This window comes from Equus caballus, chromosome 29 (assembly GCF_041296265.1).
Source record: "Equus caballus isolate H_3958 breed thoroughbred chromosome 29, TB-T2T, whole genome shotgun sequence".
Lineage (NCBI taxonomy): Eukaryota > Metazoa > Chordata > Mammalia > Perissodactyla > Equidae > Equus > Equus caballus.
Window position 1 is genome coordinate 25,860,618 of NC_091712.1, and position 21,637 is coordinate 25,882,254.

At 37.6% G+C, this 21,637-nt stretch overlaps 1 protein-coding gene across 29 annotated transcripts in view; it reads right to left on the reverse strand.

Moving 5' to 3' along the window:
- The window catches only part of MLLT10 (MLLT10 histone lysine methyltransferase DOT1L cofactor), a 256,175-nt gene that overhangs the window by 152,816 nt on the left and 81,722 nt on the right, over positions 1 to 21,637 (reverse strand). For all 29 annotated transcript variants that reach the window (XR_011433954.1, XR_011433951.1, XR_011433952.1 and 26 more), the window contains one exon: positions 3,402 to 3,511. Coding sequence is in view for 25 of the 29 variants with exons in the window: in XM_070255103.1 (XP_070111204.1) it covers positions 3,402 to 3,511 (110 nt within the window). In the remaining 4 variants the exon portion in view is untranslated. The remainder of the gene's footprint in view (positions 1 to 3,401; positions 3,512 to 21,637) is intronic.

Sequence of the window (21,637 nt, forward strand, 5' to 3'; positions counted from 1 at the left end):
GGGTAGTAGTGGACTGAAGCTGAGTGTCAAATCCCAAAAATGGTGAAAAAGGCAGCCCTGCAGGGAAGCAGCAACAACCCAGAGTGAGGTACGGAGCCTAAACAAGGTTAGGATGACCTCTGCATTGGGGGATGGCAGCAACAAATCTGTTTATACACAAGAGACTGACCAAATAAGTAAAGGTACTGAGGATAACAGGAGTCATGTTTCTCACCGTCTGGCACAAGGGTCATAAATATGGAAAGAAAAAATGAGAAGGAACCATGTGTTGTTGAATTAGATTTGGAGAAATTATTAAGCATTTATGGTTCTCTCTGGATAGATACAGATATACATATAAATATGTGTGTATGCATATATATCCATATATTAAATCAGAAATATCATTGTGACCTCATAGTCTTCAATATATAGAGTTAAGTATAGAAAAAATATAGATGCGAAGGTGTTATCTCTGGATCTATACACATGCATATAATTCCTAGCAATCCCCAGCGAGAACATTATCTCAGTTAATGAGACAGTAATATCTCACTAACAGTGAGCACACCTGGTGCCTACTTTGGTTTCTAAACACCATCTCACCTAAAAGGAATCAAGGCTCCTTGGAGAGAGGGTGATTCTAGGGCCAGGGCAGGAATGATACAAGATGTGCCTGGAACATACTGTTGTGTCAGAAGTAAAGAAGTGTTCACAGAAGGACAAAAACATGTCAAAAGACACAGAAGCTGGCTTGAAAAAGTCCCACCTGTCAAACCTGAGACAAATGAGCATCAAAATAAATGACAGAAATTGGGAATGACCCATTAAAATAAAATGGTAACATGTAAGTCCATTTAGTCCATACTAATATAAATAATTGGGGAATGAAGAAAGTTTTTCCTCAAAGTGGAATGCCAACTGATGAAGGTAAAAGAAATAATGGAATTAGAAAACCACCACTTGCCATCGATCACAGTAATAAATTAAGCAAGAAAAAACAAGAGATGCTAAAATTACTGGGTAAAAGGCACAAGGAATAGGATGTTTGCATTCAAAGCACATCCCCACAAAATGCTTATTATAAAGAGAAAAAAGATTAACCTCCCAGTGAAGAAACGTTGCAGACATCACCTTAACCAAGTAATCAAGGTAACATCACCAATAAAGGGAAAATCTGAAATCATGTACCAACTGACAGGATGCAGTGAGCAGAACACAGCATGACTTCTGTGACAGTCCTGCCAGAAACACATAACCTGAATTTAATCATGAGGAAACATCAGAAAAGTCCAAAAAAAGGGGAATTCCACAAAACCACTGGCCTGTAATCTTCATAAGCATCGAAGTTATGAAAGTCAGGGAAAGACTGAGTTACTATATGAGATTAAAAGAGACCTAAAAACAAAATGCAACCTGTGATCTTTTTGCTATAAAAGACAGTATCGGGAAAATTGGGGAACAAGAATGAAAATTAGGTAAATAATGATGAAGTCCATGGATTAGGCAGTAATAATGCATAATGTTAATTTCCTGATTTTGATGGCTATATTCTGGTTATGTAGAAGAAAGTCCTTTTCTATAGGAAATACATACTAAAGCATTCAGGGCGTCAGTACTGATAAATTGCTGTCTAATGGTTGAGGGGAGGAAGAGGTCTTTTATTAATGCAACCTTTGCATTAGGTTTGAAATTATTTCAAAATTGAAAGGAAAAACAAGTATTTTTTAAAATTGAACTATGAAAGTACTAAAAAATATATATCAGTGTAGAGAAAGATTTTCTTTGTATGGCATCAAAGACAGAAACAATAAAGAGTAGCTGTGTAAATTTTTTATATTTTAAACTTCTAAACTAAAAAAATTAACCTGCAAGAATACCAAAAACAACGAAAAACATTAAGACACAATGAAATCTAAAAAGCAAATGTTACATTATGTGCAAAAGCATATGCAGCAAGTATACAATATAAAATAATATCTCTAATATAAAAAGCACTTTGTAAGAGAAAATAAAAACATTACAATATTAAAATTAACCAAATCTTCAAGATCAATTAACAAACATGAATAACCTTTAAAAATACTTTAAAATGTTTAACCTTACCAGTACTCAAAAAAAATCATTCAAATATTGTAATATTTTTCACTAAAAGAATAGCAAAGATTGTTTCAATGGTAATACACAGTGCACTTAACAGGATATAAGGTTATGAGTGATCTCACATATTACTAATGTAGTATAAATTAGAAAGAGCATTTTAGAGGACAATTTCACACAATAGATTAATTGAAGCCTCCAAAACGCCACCCCCTCTACAAAGAGATTCTGTTGGTATGTACATGCCAAACACCAAATGAGGCCCTTCAACAAAAAGGAGTTACTTAATTAAATTCCAGTTTATTGAAACTAATAACGCTCTGTATTACATGCTGAGTATCCATTAAAAATAATGGCAAAAATATAATTTACTGACACAAAGAGAGGTTCAGGATTAATAAGTTTCAAAAACAGACAAAACAATATAAGCAATATGATCCAAATTTTTTACAGGTATATATAGTATATGTAAAAATATACACCAAAAAATCCAGAAGGATCTGAATGGGAATAAATATTTAGAAAGATTTTTGTCTTGCATTTTTCAATTTCTTTTTCTGTATTTTCAATTTTTTTAAATAAATACTAATAATCTACATTACAAACATTTAACAAAAATATCTGAAACGTTATTATCAGCTGCAGTGATACTCATCCCAAAGACGGAATACATCAACAGGGACCTTCAGTTAAATGATAACGCTACTTAAAGGCACATTGGGCAATAGAAAAATCATCTATCACGTAAAAGAGAATGAAACAATAATATGTATACACTAAGTCAAGAAAGAGACAGAGAAAAAAGCAAACATTAACTATAACTTTTTAAAAAGGTAACAACAAAAATCCTATCTTGGGGGCAAAAAATAATTTGGGAAGGGAAGAGGGGCAAACAGTATACTGTAACAGAATTTTTTTTTAAGAAAGGATGTATGATATAGTAATGAATGTTATACCGAATAACGATTAATTCATATATGTCTGAAAGAACATAGGTCAGTAATTCTTAAAGGACAAATGTATAAGGATTAAAATGTCATGTAAATCTAAGAATCCTAAATACCTAGGTTTAGTATAAAAGGTAATATAATTTTGCTTGTTTGTTTTGTACTCCTGTGACCTCAGTAACATATTTTAATAACTGTAGTTTACGTTAGTAATTATACTTTGTCCAAATCTCCCTGGAATTTGATGGAGGTGTATAACGTGAATTTTTTAATGGAGGCCTGTAGTAAAAGAAAATACAAAAAAATCCTTCACACTTCCCAGATTTAAAACAAAACACCTATATTCAAATATCAACAAAATAATATCCACTATACCTTATTATAACGATCATGTGGAACAGACTGTAAAACGATTGGTTCCATTGTAGAAACATTGGCAAACTGAACCTCTGGAATATACAGGGCGCAAACCACATGAGCCCAACCTAAAAGTAAATAAATAAAAATAACGTTATTTTCTAGTTTTCAATAAAGCTTTTTCAAAGATAAATAAAATCATAACTTTCTAGAGAGATTCCTTAAACGCCTATTTAAGCAAATGCACAACAAAAACATTAACAAATTCTTGTTACTGACTGAGCAGTCAAACCACTATCGAGCACTCTCCAATTATTATGTACAGTAACACAAATAAAGGGAAACTCTTTTTTTTTTTTTTTTTTTTGAGGAAGATTAGCCCTGAACTAACATCTGCCACCAATTCTCCTCTTTTTGCTGAGGAAGACTGGCCCTGAGCTACCATCCATGCCCATCTTCCTCTACTTTGTATGTGGGACGCCTGCCACAGCATGGTGTGCCAAGTGGTGCCATGGCCGAACCCGGGATCCCAGCTGACAAACACCAGGCCACCAAAGCAGAACATGCAAACTTAACCACTGCACCACCGGGCCAACCCAGGAAACATTTTTAAATTCAGATGCTGGCACTGACACTTCTTACAAGAATAATTCAATCAACAATACTTCTGAGAATCACTATAAAAAAAAGTTTTACAGTTGAATACCTAAAATAAAAATTTTAATACTTTAGTCTTAAATGTCAATATTTTAAACTTTTATACTAATGTCGATATTTTAAATACTATTACTAACATTCATTATTTTACTTAAAATATTTTAACAAGTGACATTAAATGTTAATGTTTCTTTTATTTTCAAAATGTGACTGAAGGTATCAAAGAGCTGATGTGCTGGTGAGGAACTACTGGGCCCACACTGGGAAGGACCAAAGTCCAGGGAGGTGAGTACAGCCTTCGGCTGCTTGTGCCACCCAGGGGACATCTGTCTATTTCAGAGAAAGCTGCTGAGACGGTGAAAGGTGCTGTGACCAACTCAGAGGGCTGGCAGTACAGGGACGTATGTCCATAGACAACCAAGGGAGAAGGGGAGCTAATAACCCTCTCACCCACTCTCAGCTGCCACACTGCAGGGCTACCAGCCGGAAGCAACAACAAACGAAAAGCACACAGGCCCCAAAGACTGCACTGGGCTCTGACCGTCTCAAACTCTGAAATTTGACTCATGTACTCTAAATTACAAGTGCCCCCAGGCACCAGACAGAAGCAAATATACATCTTCTCTAGAGGAGAACAATGTCATCTTAGCTACAAATAATTTCTGCTATTAGTTCATTATCATTTTCAACACAATAAAAAATGCCAAATACATGAGAGACAAGACAACATGAATGAAAATCAGTAGAAACGAGAACAGATCTGTATTTTGGAGTTTCAGACATAGACGTTAAAATAAGTATGCTTGGGGGCCGGCCCGGTGGCGCAGCAGTTAAGTTCGCACGTTCCGCTTCTCGGCGGCCCGGGGTTCGCTGGTTCGGATCCAGGGTGCGGACATGGCACTGCTTGGCAGCCATGCTGTGGTAGGCGTCCCACATATAAACTAGAGGAAGATGGGCATGGATGTTAGCTCAGAGCCAGGCTTCCTCAGCAAAAAGAGGAGGACTTGCAGTAGTTAGCTGAGAGCTAATCTTCCTCAAAAAAAAAAAAAAAAAAGGTATGCTTGTTATGTTTGAATACATACAACACAGAATTGAAAATTTCTCCAAAGAACTGAAAACCATAAAAATAAATCAAATAAAGACTCCAGAAGTAAAAACAAAAATTTTTAAAAATCAATGGTGTGGGATTAACAATGGTTTAGACATAGATGGAAACAGAATTAGAGGGCAACAACAAAATAGGTCAGAAGAAAATATCCAGAATGTTAGCACAAAACACAAAAGTATTAACAGCACAAAAAGTGGACAGGAGGCATGAACAATATAATAAACAGGCCTAACACATATGTAATTAAGAATCCCAGAGAAATAATGATAGAGGAAATGGCACAAAAGCAATATTTGAAGTGATAATACCTAAAAACTTCCCAAAACAGAAGAAAGATGGTCAAGTCATAGACTGAAGAGGCACAATAAATCCCAGGGTCAATAAAAATAAATCCACACCCAGGCATACTCCTTAGTGAAACCACAGAAAACCAAAAGTAGATAAAAATCTTAAAACAACCAAAAGGCAAGCTATTGTCAAAAGAACGCCTGGATAAATAAATAAAGCCCAAAAATATCTCTAAACAAATTTCCATTAAAGGGAACACCAAACAACTTTTCTCAGGCAACAGAAAAAAAGAGCCAAGAAGGAAGCTCCAAGATGGAAAAAAAAAAAAAGAAAAGTGAAACATGATAAATATGTAGGTACTTTTAATGGATACTGACCGGATAAAGCAACATTAATACTGTCTTTCAGTTAAAATACATATGATTGTTTACATCAAAAATTAAAACGTTGTCTGGTAAAGTTTTCAATGTATGTAAATGTAACACATATTAAACGATAACAAAGATTGGGGAAGGAATGGATAAAAGAGATCTATATGGTTTCAGGGTTTCTACATTTTGTGTGAAGTGATACACACAGTAGACAGCACGAAAACTGTAATCCTGAGAGCAACCACAACATACATAAATATTAATATTTGTATATATAGAAAGATAGATGGCCAAAAAAGTAATGGAATGCAACTAATTAAATTTAAATGCAAGCCTAAAAAATATTCAAATAATCACAAAGAAAGAAGAAAAGAGGGAACAGAGGAACACTAAGAGAAAAAAAATCAAGGTTAAGAAGGAATAACAGGAGGGGCCAGCCCCGTGGCCGAGTGGTTAAGTTTGCGTACTCCGCTTCAGCGGCCCAGGGTTTCGCAGGTTTGGATCCTTGGTGCGGACATGGCACCGCTCATCAGGCCTCGCTGAGGTGGCATCCCACATGCCACAGCTAGAAAGACTCACAACTAAAATATACAACTGTGAACTGGGGGGCTTTAGGGAGAAGGAAAAATACAAAATAAAAATAAATAAAATCTTCCCCAAAAAAGTGATTATCATTTAAAAAAAAAAAAAGAAGGAATAGCAGATAGTAGGAGACTTCTGCTTCTGGTCAAGATGGAGTAACAGGGACCAAGTTTAGCCTCCTGCATGCAACAATGCACAATCTCCACTTAATTCAGACAATGTTTTTCAAGACACTGAATTATCAGGTGACAAAGGAGAGGAATCCCAAAGAGACAAGAAACAAATGAGATGAACTCTCAGTTTGCCCCAGCTTAATGTCTTGAGAGTTAGTCTAGGCCAAGCCCAAGATACCCAAAGTTTAAAAGATCTGGTGAGACCAAAGCAGCTAAAATTGGCAGGACAAAGTATCAGAAATGAAACCTCTCCACAGAGAGAACACTCAGAGAGAAAGAGAGATCCAGAAAGCACCACTTGAGTATTAAGCAGAGAACATGTGAGTGAAGAGATTACCTGAGGGTGGAAAAAGAACCATCCAAAAAGATTAGAGGAAACAGGATCTGGTAGGCACAAGGGCCAAGAACAGTGCCTGTTCCCCCTAGCCAGACGGGAAAAACTCATAACTCACAGGGCATCTGGTAGAATACTCAGAAAGGGCTTGCCCCAGTAGTAGCGAATAATTACCCCCAGGCTGAGCACTGCTCTGGACCTACCTAACAGATCATAACAGCAGGACTCAAAAGGATCAAACTGTTTCCAAGGAACATAACTGTATTTCAGAACAAAACTCAAGATTTATAGGAACGCAAAAATATCCAGATTTACGTCAGCAAAAATGGTGGAATAGGCAGTTCCAAAGATACCTTCTACCAAAGAATTATCAAAAAATCAAGCAGGAACTGTCGGAATCAATTTTGTCAGGACTCTGGAAAAGAGAATGAAAGGTTTGCAGCAACCAGACAAAGGCTAAGTCAAGAAAAAGGCACCTTAAAAATGGCAGGAGAGTTTTGGGCATATTTGCTTTCCCTTGACCCATGCTCAGCCTGGGTTCAGCAGAGGTCCTGAAGTGTGGAACCCTGGTTCCCGGTTTCAGAAGGAGCACAGCAAATCTTATTTGCAAAGAACTGTGTTTGTCTCTTCTAAAGTATCTGCAGGCTACCTTCTTTTGACAAGCTCAGGACTCGGGGCAAAAAACTGGTGGTTATTCCTCAAATCACTGTAAGGCAGACAAAAAACCCACAGGTGCTCGGGGCAACAGATTATGGTTCAAGCATACAAAGAAGGGCCAAAGGCCTGGGAGGAAAAGCTGGAGACAGTTTCTCTGGGAAATTGGGTATTCAAAAGCACCTGTGCATGTAGGGGACTTCAGAAAGCAACACATGCTCAGGGCAGGGTGCATCTTCAAGAAAGACCTGAGGAGACCCTGAACTTTTGTCTCTAGGTTATTTCGAAGTACAGGGCAAGCAGGAAGTGAAAGCTAAGTAGGGCACAGTTTTAAACAGACTGGCTAACCACTGAAGAAATGGACCCAGCACAGAGACAATCTGCAAAGACTAGAAGAGGTGTTTCTTTTCACTGTTCTTTTTGATTCTCTCTCTCTCTCACTATTTCGGCAAGTGGTATTCAAGCAAATCCTTGTTAAAACACTAGTTGATTACAAGCTTAAGAAACAAGGACTGTAGAGGTCGTAAGTGACAAAGAATACACACTTAAAAAAAAGTTTAGAAAGTCACTAAAAAGAAACAAACAGCTGCAGCTTTCAGCAAGCAACAAAATTGAACCAAGAGGAAAGAATCTACTTCCAGCATTAACACATCATAATATTCAATAAGTCCAGTTTTCAAAAAGAGTTACAAAGCACACAAAGCAAAGGATAGCCCTTTCAGAGGAGAAATTTACAGAATCTGTCCCTGCAGATGTACAGACATTGGACTTAACAGGCAAAGAGTTTAAATCAACTGTCTTACGTATGTTCAAAGAGCTAAAGGACAGCACGGACAAGGAACTAAAGGAAACCAGGACAATGACGTCTCAACAATTAGAGAATACCAATAAAGAAAAATTATAAAAAGTAACCAAACAGAAGTTCTGGAGCTGAAAATTATAACGAAAGTGAAAAATATACTAGAGGATTTCAACAGCAGGTGTGAATAGGTAAAGAAAAAAAAAATCAACAAACCTGAAGATATACCAACTGAAATTATCCAGTTTCTAGAGCATAAAAAAAAAAGAATGAGGAGGGGGAAAAAAAAGAGCGTCTATGAAACCTGTAAGACACAATCACACCCACCAACATAAACACAATGGGAACCCCAGAAGGAAAGGAGAAAGAGAAGCAGAAAGAGAGAATATTCGAAGAAAAAGTGGCCAAACACATCCTGATTTGATAAAAGACACGAATCTACACTTTCAAGAGGCTCAAGAAACCAGGAGAAGAACAAACAGAAAGAGATCCACACTGAGATACACAGTAATCACTGCTAAAAGACAAGGAAAAAGAGAATATTTAAAGCATTAAGAGGGAAGCAACTTGTCACATACAAGGAACCCTCAATAAGATTAACAAAAGGTTTCTCATCGAAGTCAATGGAGACCATTAGGGAGAGTAATGACATTTTTAAACTTCTAAAAGGAAAAAAACCTGTCACTCAAGAATTCTACATCAAGCAAGGCTATTCTTCAAATATGGAGAAAGTAAGACATTCCCAATGAAACAAAATGTGAGGGAGTCTGTTGCTAATAAACCTGCCCTACAAGAAATGATAAAGGGAGTCCTTCAGGCTAAAATGAAAGAATACTAGACAATAACTAAAACCCATACAAAAAATAAAGAATTCCAGTACAGGTAACTACAGGTAAAAGTTAAAGCCAGCAGTATGAAATTTTTTACTTGTAACTCTTCTTTTTCTTTCCTATGTGATTTAAAAGACAAATGCATGAAAAAAATAATTACAAACCTATGTTAATGGTCACATGATGTAGAGGGATGTATAAAGACACAAATTTTGATAGAAAGGGAAGGTGTAGCTGTACAGGAGCAGAGTTTTTGTATGCTATGGAAGCTGGTATCAATTAAAACAAAGTTATTACAAACTTAGGACGTTAATTCTAACCCCATGGAAACCAGCAAAGACATACCCAAAAGATCTACACAAAAGGAAAAGAAGGGTATCAAAAAGGAACAATACCCGAAAAATCTATTTAACAAAAACAAGGCAGGGTGCTGGCCCCGTGGCAGAGTGGTTAAGTTCGCACGCTCCTCTTTGGCAGCCCAGGGTTTCACCGGTTCGGATCCTGGGCATGGACATGGCACCGCTCATCAAGCCATTCTGAGGCAGCATCCCACACGCCACAAGTGGAAGGACCTACAACTAAAAACATACAACTATATAGGGGGGGCTTTGGGGAGAAAAAGGAAAAACAAAATCTTAAAGAAAAAGAAGGCAGTATTGGAGAACTAAAAAACAGAAAGGGAACAACTCATACAGGAAAAATAGTAAAATGGCATAAATTCTTATCAGTAACTACTTAAGTGGAAATGGGTTATACTCTCCAATCAAAAGATAGAGATTGGCTAAATGAATTAAAAATATAGCCCAACTATATAGTGTCTAAAAAAAACTCACTACGGATACATAGACACAAATAGTTTGAAAGTGAACTGATGGAAAAAGATATTCCACACAAATAGCAATCAAAAGAGACCTGGATGGCTACACAGGTAATATCACACAGAAAGACTTTAAGTCAAAAACTATAAAAAGAGACTAAGAAGGACATTATCTGTTGATTTAACAATCAATTCATCAGAGTGTAAAAATTATAAACATATACACACCAAATAACAGAGCCCCAAAATATACAAAGCAAAAATGTACAGAATTGAAAGGAAAAATAGACAGTTCTAAAATAGTATTTGGAGACTTTCACACCCCACTTTCAATAATGGACAGAACGTCTAGACAGAAGATAAATAAGGAAATAGAGGACCTGAACAACATTATAAATCAACCAAACCTAATAGGCCAATCAACTCAATGACAGCAGAATATACATTATTCTCAAGTGCACATGAAACATTCTCCAAGATAGATTCTATGATAGAACATAAATCTCAATAAATTTAAAAAGAATTAGGGGCCAGCTCGGTGGTGCAGCAGTTAAGTTCACACATTGCACTTCAGCGGCCCGGGTTTCACTGGTTCAGGTCCCAGGTGCGGACATGGCACTGCTTGGCACGCCATGCTGTGGTATGCATCCCACATACAAAGTAGAGGAAGATGGGCATGGATGTTAGCCCAGGGCCAGTCTCCCTCAGCAAAAAGAGGAGGACTGGCAGCAGTTAGCTCAGGGCTAATCTTCCTCAAAAAATAAACAAACAAACAAATAAATTTTAAAAAAATTAAATCATACCAAGTATCTTTCCCAAGTCCAGTGGAATGAAGCTACCAATCGTTAAGGGGAGGAAAATGGAAACACTGCAAATATTTAAAAATTAAACAACACAGTCTTAAACAACTAATGAGTAATAGAAAAAAATGAGACTACTAGGAAGCAAATATTTAAAGGGTAAAGGGCTCCTTTTGAGATGATGAAAATGTTTAGGAATTATGTAGAGATGATGGTTGAACAACACTGTAAATATTCTAAGTGCCAGTGAATTGTTAATTTTAAAATGGTTAATTTTGTTACGTGCATGTCCCTTCAATTTTAAAATTTATATATATAGATATATCCACCCATCCATCCACCCATCCATAACAGTCAGCATCCAGAAAGGTATAATTCCCAATGTCTGGAATCCAATCAAAGATTACCATCATGCAAAGAAGTAGGAAAACACAACTTGTAATGAGAATAATCAATCAAAACCAACCAAGAACTGATATAAATGCTAAGATTAACAGGAAAAGACAAGAAAACAGTTATTATAACTTCATTCTATATGTTCAGAAAGTTAAATAGAGACATGGAAGATATAAAAGAGATCCACATTAAACAGTCAACAACCATTTAAACAAAAATGATAATTCATTGTAGTGTTTATAACAAAGATAAATGCACAACAACAACTGAATAAAGGCCAAAAAAGAGAAATGGAACTACATTATATTGAGGATTTTATCCTACACACCAAGTAATATAATAATATCACTTGATGGTAGACTGTACTGAGGAAAAAATGTATACTTTAAAACCTAAGACAATAATTAACACAACAAAATATATAGTTAATAACACAACAAAGAGGATTAAAGGCAATTATAAAAATCTCAAACCATAAGAAGGCCAAAAAATAAAAAAAGAGAACAAAAAACAGATGGCGCAAATAAAAAACAAGTATCAAGATGGCAGATTTAGATTTAAACATCATCAATCACACTAACTGTAAATGAACTAAACACCCCAGTTAAAACATACAGCTCGTGAGAATGAAGAAAAATAAGTGGTCGATAAGTGCTTGAAAAGATGCTCAACATCATTAGTCACTAGAGAAATGCAAATCAAAAATAAAATGAAATACCACTTCACATCCAAAAGGGGGTCTAAAACGAAAAAGACAAACATTAAAAAGTGTTGACAAGAATGTGGAGAAATAGGACACCTGACGCACTACAGGTAGGAATGTAAAATGGTACACCCACTTTGGAAAACAGACTGGCAGTTTCTCAAAACGGTAACAGAGTGAACACATGACCCAGGAAATCTACTCCCAAGAATAATCTGAAGGGAAATTAAAACATATTTCCACAGAAAAACATGTACACAAATATTAACAGCAGTATTATTCAAAGTAGACAAAAAGTTTACCCACAAATGGATAAACACAACTTGGGATATCCATATAGTGCAATATCATTTGGCAATTAAAACAACTGACGTTCTGATACAGGCTACAACACAGATGAACCTGGAGAACAGTATACTACTTAAAGAAGTCAGTCACAAAAGACCACATATTGTATTTTATACATTTAAAAGAAATATCCAGAATATGAAAATGGGCAGAGAGAAGGTTAATGGTTGCCTAGGGTGGAGGGACTGAGAGGAAATGGGAAGTGAATGCTAACGGTTACAGTCTGTCTTTTGGCATGACGAAAATGTTCTAAAATTGATTGTGATGATGGCTGTACTACACTTTGAATATTTTACAAACCACTGAATTGTACGCTTTAAATGAGTCAATTGTATGGTATGTGAAGAAAGTTGCTATATTAAAAAAATCAACAAGAAAGACTCAATTTTTTAAATGCACAAAAGACTGAGGGGCTGGCCCTGTGGCCAAGTGGTTAAGTTTATGCACTTCGCTTCGGTGGCCCAGGGTTTTGCCAGTTTTGATCCTGGGCATGGACATGGCACCGCTCATCACGCCACGCTGAGGCAGCATCCCACATGCCACATCTAGAAAGAAGGACCCACAACTAAGAATATACAACTATGGGAGGAAGATCCAAGATGGCACCGTGAGTAGTCCTCTTTGCCTCTCCCCCTTCAAGTCCACAATTATTTGGACACTCATCGCTTAACAAAGGATATCCAGATAGCATCTCAGGATGTCGGAGAGACCCACGCAACTATACATCGGAAGGCGGACGGACTTCCCTCCAGGAGGAGGTGGAGATAGGTGAAAACTCTCCGACCCTGACCGAACAGCCTAGTACCTGCAAGCGGCTTTCTTCCAACAGATGCCCCCAGAAGATCAACACACACCTAGGGCAGGAGCGAGCGCACACCAGAGGAGCGACGGTGGAAACAGGTGACCAGAGCCCTACCTAAACCCCCTGCAATTACTCCTAAACGCAGAGGGAAACTCCAGAGTTACACACCTGAGGCCGCGGGGAGAGTCTCGCCCCGCCATCGGCGGGGAGATCCCGCCTAGTGTCCACGGCACCTGGAGGGCCCCAGAGAGAATCACAGAGGGCACGGCGACCCCCTGGATGCCACTGCCTGTACGGCGGGGCAAGGGATTGCTGGAGATCTCAGAGAGGACTGGGGATGGGTGGAGATCCAGTGGCCGGCTCCGTGGCTCATGTGGGAAGCTCCAGAGTTCTGCCGGGGCAGCAGACAAAACTCTGTCTGCCATTAGCGGAGGGGCTCCGCCCAGCATCCACAACACCAGGAGGGTCCCGGAGAGGAGAGTATCAGGCAGGGCAGGCAGCCAACCAGCTACCACTGAAATCAGGATCTCCGGCTATCCCCCAGACAGTGCAAAGGGCTCCCCGAGTTCCTGGGGAACAGGACTGTGGCTGGGTGGAATTCCAGCGACCTGGCTCCATAGCCTAGGGGGAAACCCTACAGGCTCACAGCAGCCTCAGCGAAAGCCTCTGCACAGCACTAGTAGAGAGCACCCATCCAGTAGCCACAAGGCTGGAAGACCCCGGGACAAAAGTAGCATAGCTAGGCGAGCTAACCACAGACTGTAGAAGATGCCAATAGCTCTGCTGCGACCCATAGTGGACAAGTGAGATTTTGTGGATGCCGACAGTGACGAAGCAGCAAATCTAAGCGATCCTACCCCTGGCTGCTGGAAAAGCCCATAACACCATTGCAGACCCCAAGGAGGGAGCACGTCTAGGTGGGCTGCAACAATAGGCAGCAGCAGCCTGAAGCCCCCACATGACGGCCCCCACGGCAGAAGAGGGAATCCACAGGACCACTGTGACTACAAGGAGGGGCCCAGGCCCAGTTAGCAACTGCGGATAGGGTTCCCGGTTGGTGCAGTATAAACAGCTGCTCCTCCACCACACCAGCAGAAACAAGTGACAGGAGCAACTAAACTCTATCTCTATGATAAAATCTACACACATCTACAACATCAAGCAATATGAAAAAATACATTAAGTCTCCAGAACAGTAGGAAAATAACAAATACACAGAAAACAATCCCAAAGAAAATGATATATATAACCTAAATGACGATGACTTCAAAACAGCCATCATTAAAATACTCAATGAGTTAAGACAGAATTCAGATAGACAACTCAACGAGTTCAGGAGCTATGTCACAAAAGAGTTTGATACTATAAAGAAGAACCAAACAGAAATACTGGAAATGAAGAACACAATAGAGGAGATTAAGAAAAATCTAGATGCACTGAACAGTAGGGCCGATAATATGGAGGAAAGAATTACCAATTTGGAAGATGGGAATATAGAAATGTTGCAGGCAGAGGAGGAGAGAGAACTAAGACTAGCAAGAAATGAAGAAACTCTCCAAGAATTATCAGACACAATTAGGAGATGCAACGTAAGGATTATAGGTATACCAGAGGGAGAAGAGAAGGGGAAAGGGGCAGAAAGCCTATTCAAAGAAATAATGGCTGAGAACTTCCCAAATCTGGTGAGAGAGATGGATCTTCAGGTGACAGAAGCCAATAGATCTCCAAACTTTATCAATGTAAGAAGACCAACCCCACGGCATATAGTAGTGAAGCTAGCAAAAGTCAATGACAAGGAGAAAATACTAAGGACAGCCAGGCAGAAGAAACTAACCTACAAAGGAACCCCCATCAGGCTATCAGCAGATTTCTCAGCAGAAACTTTACAGGCTAGAAGAGAGTGGAATGATATGTTCAAAAATCTGAAGGACAAAAACCTACAGCCGAGAATTCTCTACCCAGCAAAAATATCCTTCAAATACGATGGAGAAATAAAAACTTTCCCAGATGAAGAAAAATAAAGGGAGTTCATTGCCACAAGACCTCCTCTTGAGGAAATCCTCAGGAAAACCCTCATTCCTGAAAAATCAAGAAAAGGAAAGGGGCTAAAAAACCAAGAGCAGAGGAGATAAGTAGAAGGACAACAACAGAGAGTAGCACCTCTTCATCAGAACAGATTAAACCATGGGACGAGAAACAAAGGAAATTGAAGAAAACTGGAAAACGAGACATAAAATGGCAGTGGTAGGCCCCCACATCTCAACAATCACTCTAAATGTAAATGGATTCAACTCCCCAATCAAAAGACACAGAGTGGCAGGATGGATCAAAGAACAACACCCAACAATACACTGCTCCAGGAAACACACCTCAGCCCCAAAGACAAACACAGACTCAGAGTGAAGGGATGGAGAACAATACTCCAAGCTAATAATGAACAAAAGAAAGCAGGTGTCGCTATTCTAATATCAGACAAGGTACACTTCAAAGCAAAACAGATAAAGAGGAACAGTATATAATGATAAAAGGGACTCTCCACCAAGAAGACATAACACTTATAAATATATACGCACCCAACACAGGAGCACCAAAATTTGTAAAGCAACTCTTAACAGAACTAAAAGAAGACATCAACAACAATACAATAATAGTAGGGGACCTCAACACACCATTAACACCAATGGACAGAACATCCAGACAGAAAATCAACAAGGAAATAATAGCATTAAATGAAAAATTAGACGAGATGGACTTAATAGATATATATAGAACACTTCATCCAAAAACAGCAGGTTACACATTCTTCTCAAGTGCACATGGAACATTCTCAAGGATTGAGCATATTTTGGGAAACAAAGCAAGCATCAATAAATACAAGAGAGTTGAAATAATATCAAGCATCTTTTCAGATCATAATGCTATGAAACTAGAAATCAACAACAAGAAAGAAGCAGAGAAAGGTGCAAAAATGTAGAGACTAAACAACGCGCTTCTGAACAAACGATGGATTATTGAAGAAATTAAAGAAGAAATCAAATATTATCTGGAGACAAATGAAGATGAGAACACGACATACCAAATCATTTGGGATGCAGCAAAAGCAGTCCTAAGAGGGAAATTCATTGCAATACAGGCTCACCTCACTAAACAAGAAAAAGCTCACATAAGCAACCTCAAATGATACCTAACAGAACTAGAAAAAGAAGAACAAACAAAGCCCAGAGTCAGTAGAAGGAGGGAAATAATAAAAATAAGAGCAGAAATAAATGATATTGAAACAAAAAAGACAATAGAAAGGATCAATAAAACAAAGAGTTGGTTCTTCGAAAGAATTAACAAAATCGACAAACCTTTAGCCAGACTCACCAAGAAAAGAAGAGAGAAATCGCAAATAAATAAAATTAGGAATGAGAGAGGAGAAATCACAACAGATACCAGTGAAATAAAAGGGATCATAAGAGAATACTATGAAAAACTATATGCCAACAAATTGAACAACCTGGAAGAAATGGACAAATTCCTAGACTCCTACAACCTCCCCAAACTGAATCAGGAAGAAATGGAGACTCTGAATAGGCCAATCACAAGTAAGGAAATAGAAATGGTAATCAAAAACCTCCCCAAAAATAAGAGTCCAGGACCAGACGGCTTCTCTGGAGAATTCTACCAAACATTCAAAGAAGACCTAATACCTATTCTTCTCAAACTATTCCAGAAAATCGAGGAAGATGGAGTACTCCCTAACACATTCTATGAGGCCAACATCACTCTGATCCCCAAACCTGACAAGGACAACACAAAGAAGGAGAACTACAGGTCGATATCACTGATGAACATAGATGCAAAAATCCTCAACAAAATTCTGGCAAACCGAATACAGCAATACATCAAAAAGATTATACACCATGATCAAGTGGGATTTATACCAGGGACACAGGGATGGTTCAACATCCGCAAGTCAATCAACGTGATACACGACATCAACAAAATGAAAAACAAAAACCACATGATCGTCGCAATAGATGCAGAGAAAGCATTCAACAAGATCCAACACCCATTTATGATAAAAACCCTCAATAAAATGGGTATAGAAGGAAAGTACCTCAACATAATAAAGGCCATATATGACAGACCCACAGCCAACATCATACTCAATGGACAAAAACTGAAAGCCATCCCTCTGAGGACAGGAACAAGACAAGGGTGCCCTCTTTCACCACTCCTATTCAACATAGTACTGGAGGTGCTGGCCAGAGCAATTCGGCAGGAAAAAGAAATAAAAGGAATCCAAATAGGTAATGAAGAAGTAAAACTCTTGCTGTTTGCAGACGACATGATCTTATATATAGAAAACCCCAAGAATCCATAGAAAAACTATTAGAAATAATCAACAACTACAGCAAAGTAGCAGGGTATAAAATCAACATACATAAATCAGTAGCATTTCTATACACTAACAATAAACTAACAGAAAAAGAACTCAAGAACTCAATCCCACTCACAATCACAACGAAAAGAATAAAATACCTTGGGATAAACTTAACCAAGGAAGTGAAGGATCCATACAATGAAAACTACAAGACTTTCTTGAAAGAAATTGACGACGACATAAAGAGATGGAAAGACATTCCATGCACAAGGATTGGAAGAATAAACATAGTTAAAATGTCCATACTACCTAAAGCAATATACAGATTCAATGCTATCCCAATCAGAATCCCAAGAACATTCTTCACAGAAATTGAGCAAACAATCCTAAAATTCATATGGGGGAACAAAAGACCGCGAATTGCTAAAGCAATCCTGAGCAAGAAAAACAAAGCCGGCGGAATCACAATCCCCGATTTCAAAACATACTACAAAGCTACAGTGATCAAAACAGCATGGTACTGGTACAAAAACAGGTCCACAGATCAATGGAACAGAATTGAAAGCCCAGAGATAAAACCACACATCTATGGACAGCTAATCTTCGACAAAGGAGCAGAGGGCCTACAATGGAGAAAAGAAAGTCTCTTCAACAAATGGTGCTGGGAAAACTGGACAGCCACATGCAAAAGATTGAAAATTGACCATTCTTTTTCACCACAAACCAAAATAAACTCAAAATGGATCAAAGACCTAAAGATTAGGCCTGAAACAATAAGTCTTCTAGAAGAGAATACAGGCAGTACACTCTTTGACATCAGTTTGAAAAGAATCTTTTCGGACACTGTAACTCCTCAGTTGAGGGAAACAATAGAAAGAATAAACAAATGGGACTTCATCAGACTAAAGAGCTTCTTCAAGGCAAGGGAAAACAGGATTGAAACAAAAAAACAGCTCACTAATTGGGAAAAAATATTTACAAGCCACTTATCCGACAAAGGGTTAATCTCCATAATATACAAAGAACTCACACAGCTTAACAACAAAAAAACAAACAACCCGATCAAAAAATAGGCAGAGGACATGAACAGACATTTCTCAAAAGAAGATATAAATATGGCCAATAGACACATGAAAAGATGTTCATCATCGCTAATCATCAGGGAAATGCAAATCAAAACTACACTAAGATATCACCTTACACCCGTTAGATTGGCAAAAACATCCAAAACCAAGAGCGACAAATGTTGGAGAGGTTGTGGAGAAAAAGGAACCCTCAAACACTGTTGGTGAGAATGCAAACTGGTACAGCCACTATGGAAAACAGTATGGAGATTTCTCAAAAAGTTAAAAGTAGAAATACCCTATGACCCAGCCATCCCATTACTGGGTATCTATCCTAAGAACCTGAAATCAGAAATCCCAAGAGTCCCTTGCACCCCTATGTTCATCGCAGCATTATTTACAATAGCCAAGACGTGGAACCAACCTACATGCACAGAAACTGATGATTGGATAAAGAAGATATGGTACATATACACAATGGAATACTACTCAGCCATAAAAAAAGACAAAATTGGCCCACTCGCAGCAACATGGATGGACCTCGAGGGTATTATGTTAAGCGAAATAAGCCAGTCAGAGAAAGACGAACTCTATATGACTCCACTCGTAGGTGGAAGTTAGTAGATTGATAAGGAGATCTGATCGGTGGTTACCAGGGAAAAGGGGGGGTGGGGGGAGGGCACAGAGGGGGAAGTGGTGTACCCACAACATGACTAACAAAAATGTACAACTGAAATCTCACAAGGTTGTAATCTATCATAACATTAATAAAAAATAAAAAAAAAAAAAAAGAATATACAACTATGTACTAGGGGGCTTTGAGGAGAAAAAGGAAAAATAAAGTCTTTAAAAAAAAAATTTAAACACACACACATCACCAAAGAAAACATAAAAATGACAAATAAGCACATGAAAAGGAGCTCAAATTTATTACTCATTAAGGAAATGCAAATTAAAACCACAGGGATACCACTAGACACCTGAAAGGATGGCAAAAATTAAAAAGACTGACCATACAAGTATCGAAGATGATGTAGCGTAATGAAACCTCACGTGCTGCTGGTGGGAATGTAAAATGTTACAACCACTTTAGAAAATAGTTTGTCAGTTCCTTAAAGAATTTAAATATGCACTTACATTACAAACTAGCCATTTCATGCCTAAATATTTTCCCAAGACAAATAAAAGCCAATGGTCATACAAAGACATGTACTCAAATGTTAACAGTAGCTTAACGATAGCTAAAAACTAAAAAACCTCTAATTATCAACAGGTAAATCAAAAAACTACTATATTCATACAAAGGAATAACAGTGAACAACAAAAATGAATGAAATATTGATATCTGTAACAAGAATGAATCTCACTATTTATAATCACGGAAATAAGCCAGACAAAAATAGTGTATGTACATGTTATATACATATTTGTGTATCTAGACACACATACATAAAATTACATATATAAATTCCATTTATATAAAACTCTAGAAAATGCAAATTAATCTATAGAAAGCAGATCAATGATTACCTGAGACAAGGCTGGGGAGAAGAAGCAGCGGTACAGATATAGGACAAAGGAGTAGGAGAAAAGTTTTTGGAGTAATGAATATGTCCACTAACTTGCTTGTGTTGCTGGTTTCATCGGTACGTGCATTAGTCAGGACTTATCAATTGTCACTTTAAATATATGCAGTATACTCATTGTCAATCATATCTGAACAAAGCTGTTTTAAGTTTTTTAAAAAGAACAAAAATCTTAAAATAGATCTCAATCCAAATTTTTACTTATATTAAATATCAATCATTTATACACACGATTAAAGGTAGACACTGAGAGGAGATTAAATAAAAATGACTATACTATATGCTGCCTATAAGAGACACACTTTTAATAAACATAAAGATTCTGATGAAAGTTTGAAGCAAATAAAGCAAATGGATGGAAAACGATACACCACGCTAACAGTAAGAATACAAGGGCTGGAGTGACTACTGTGATATCAGATATATACCACAAGACAAAGACTCCATAGATAAAAAGGGGCATTTCATAACAATAAAGGGATAATTCAACAGAAAGACATAACAACCAGAGAAATGTCTGCACCTAAAAATGAAACCTCAAAATAAACGAAGCAGGACTTGAGAGAATTAAAGGAAGAAACAATGTTCCAATCATAATAGATTTTTAACACATCATTCTCAGCAACCAATAGATGAAGAACAAAAAAAGTCAGTAAAGACATAAAAGAGCTCAACAATATCAACTCTTTGATCTAACTGACATAAAACACTATATTCAACTGCAGAATACATATTCCTTTTCAAATGTATATGGTACATTCACCAACACAAATCATATGCTGGGCTCTAAAATGTGCCTCAGGGAATTTTAAAGGACTAAAATCATCTACAGTGTAATCATTAACTACAATGAAATTAAATTAGCAACAAATAATAATTAGGTATCTAGGAAAACCCCTAACATACTTCCAAATAACTTATGGGTTGAAGAGAAAATCACAAATGAAACTGGAAAGCTTTTTGATTTGATTGGCAACAAAGATACAACATATCAAATTTTGCGGAATGCAGCAAAAGCAGTGCTAGGAGGGAAACTTACAGCTTTACCTGCTTTCATTAGAAAAAAAGATTTAAAATCCAAGACCTAAAGGTGCCACTGCGGAAGGTTAAGAGCTAAAAAGGAAGAGCTAAATATACACAAAGTAAGTTTAAGGAAGGAAATAATAAAGATAAAAGCAGCAATCATTAAAATAGAAAAGAAGCAGATGACTTAAAAAATTAACAAAGCCAGGGGCTGGCCTGGTGGCATAATGGTTATGTTCATGAATTCGACTTCAGTGGCCCAGGATTCACAGGTTCAGATACCAGGTGTGGACCTAGCAGAGCTTGTCAAGTCACACTGTTGTGGCATCCGCATAAAATAGAGGAAGACTGGCACAGATGTTAGCTCAGAGTGAATCTTCCTCACACACACACAACAATTAACAAAGCCACATGCTGTTTCTTTAAAAAGGTGAAGAAAACCGACAAATGCTAGGTATAATGGTCAAGGAAAAATCAAAACCTAAGAAACCTGAGAACACAAATCACCAATATCAAGAATAAACATGGGTTATGACTACCAACACTACTG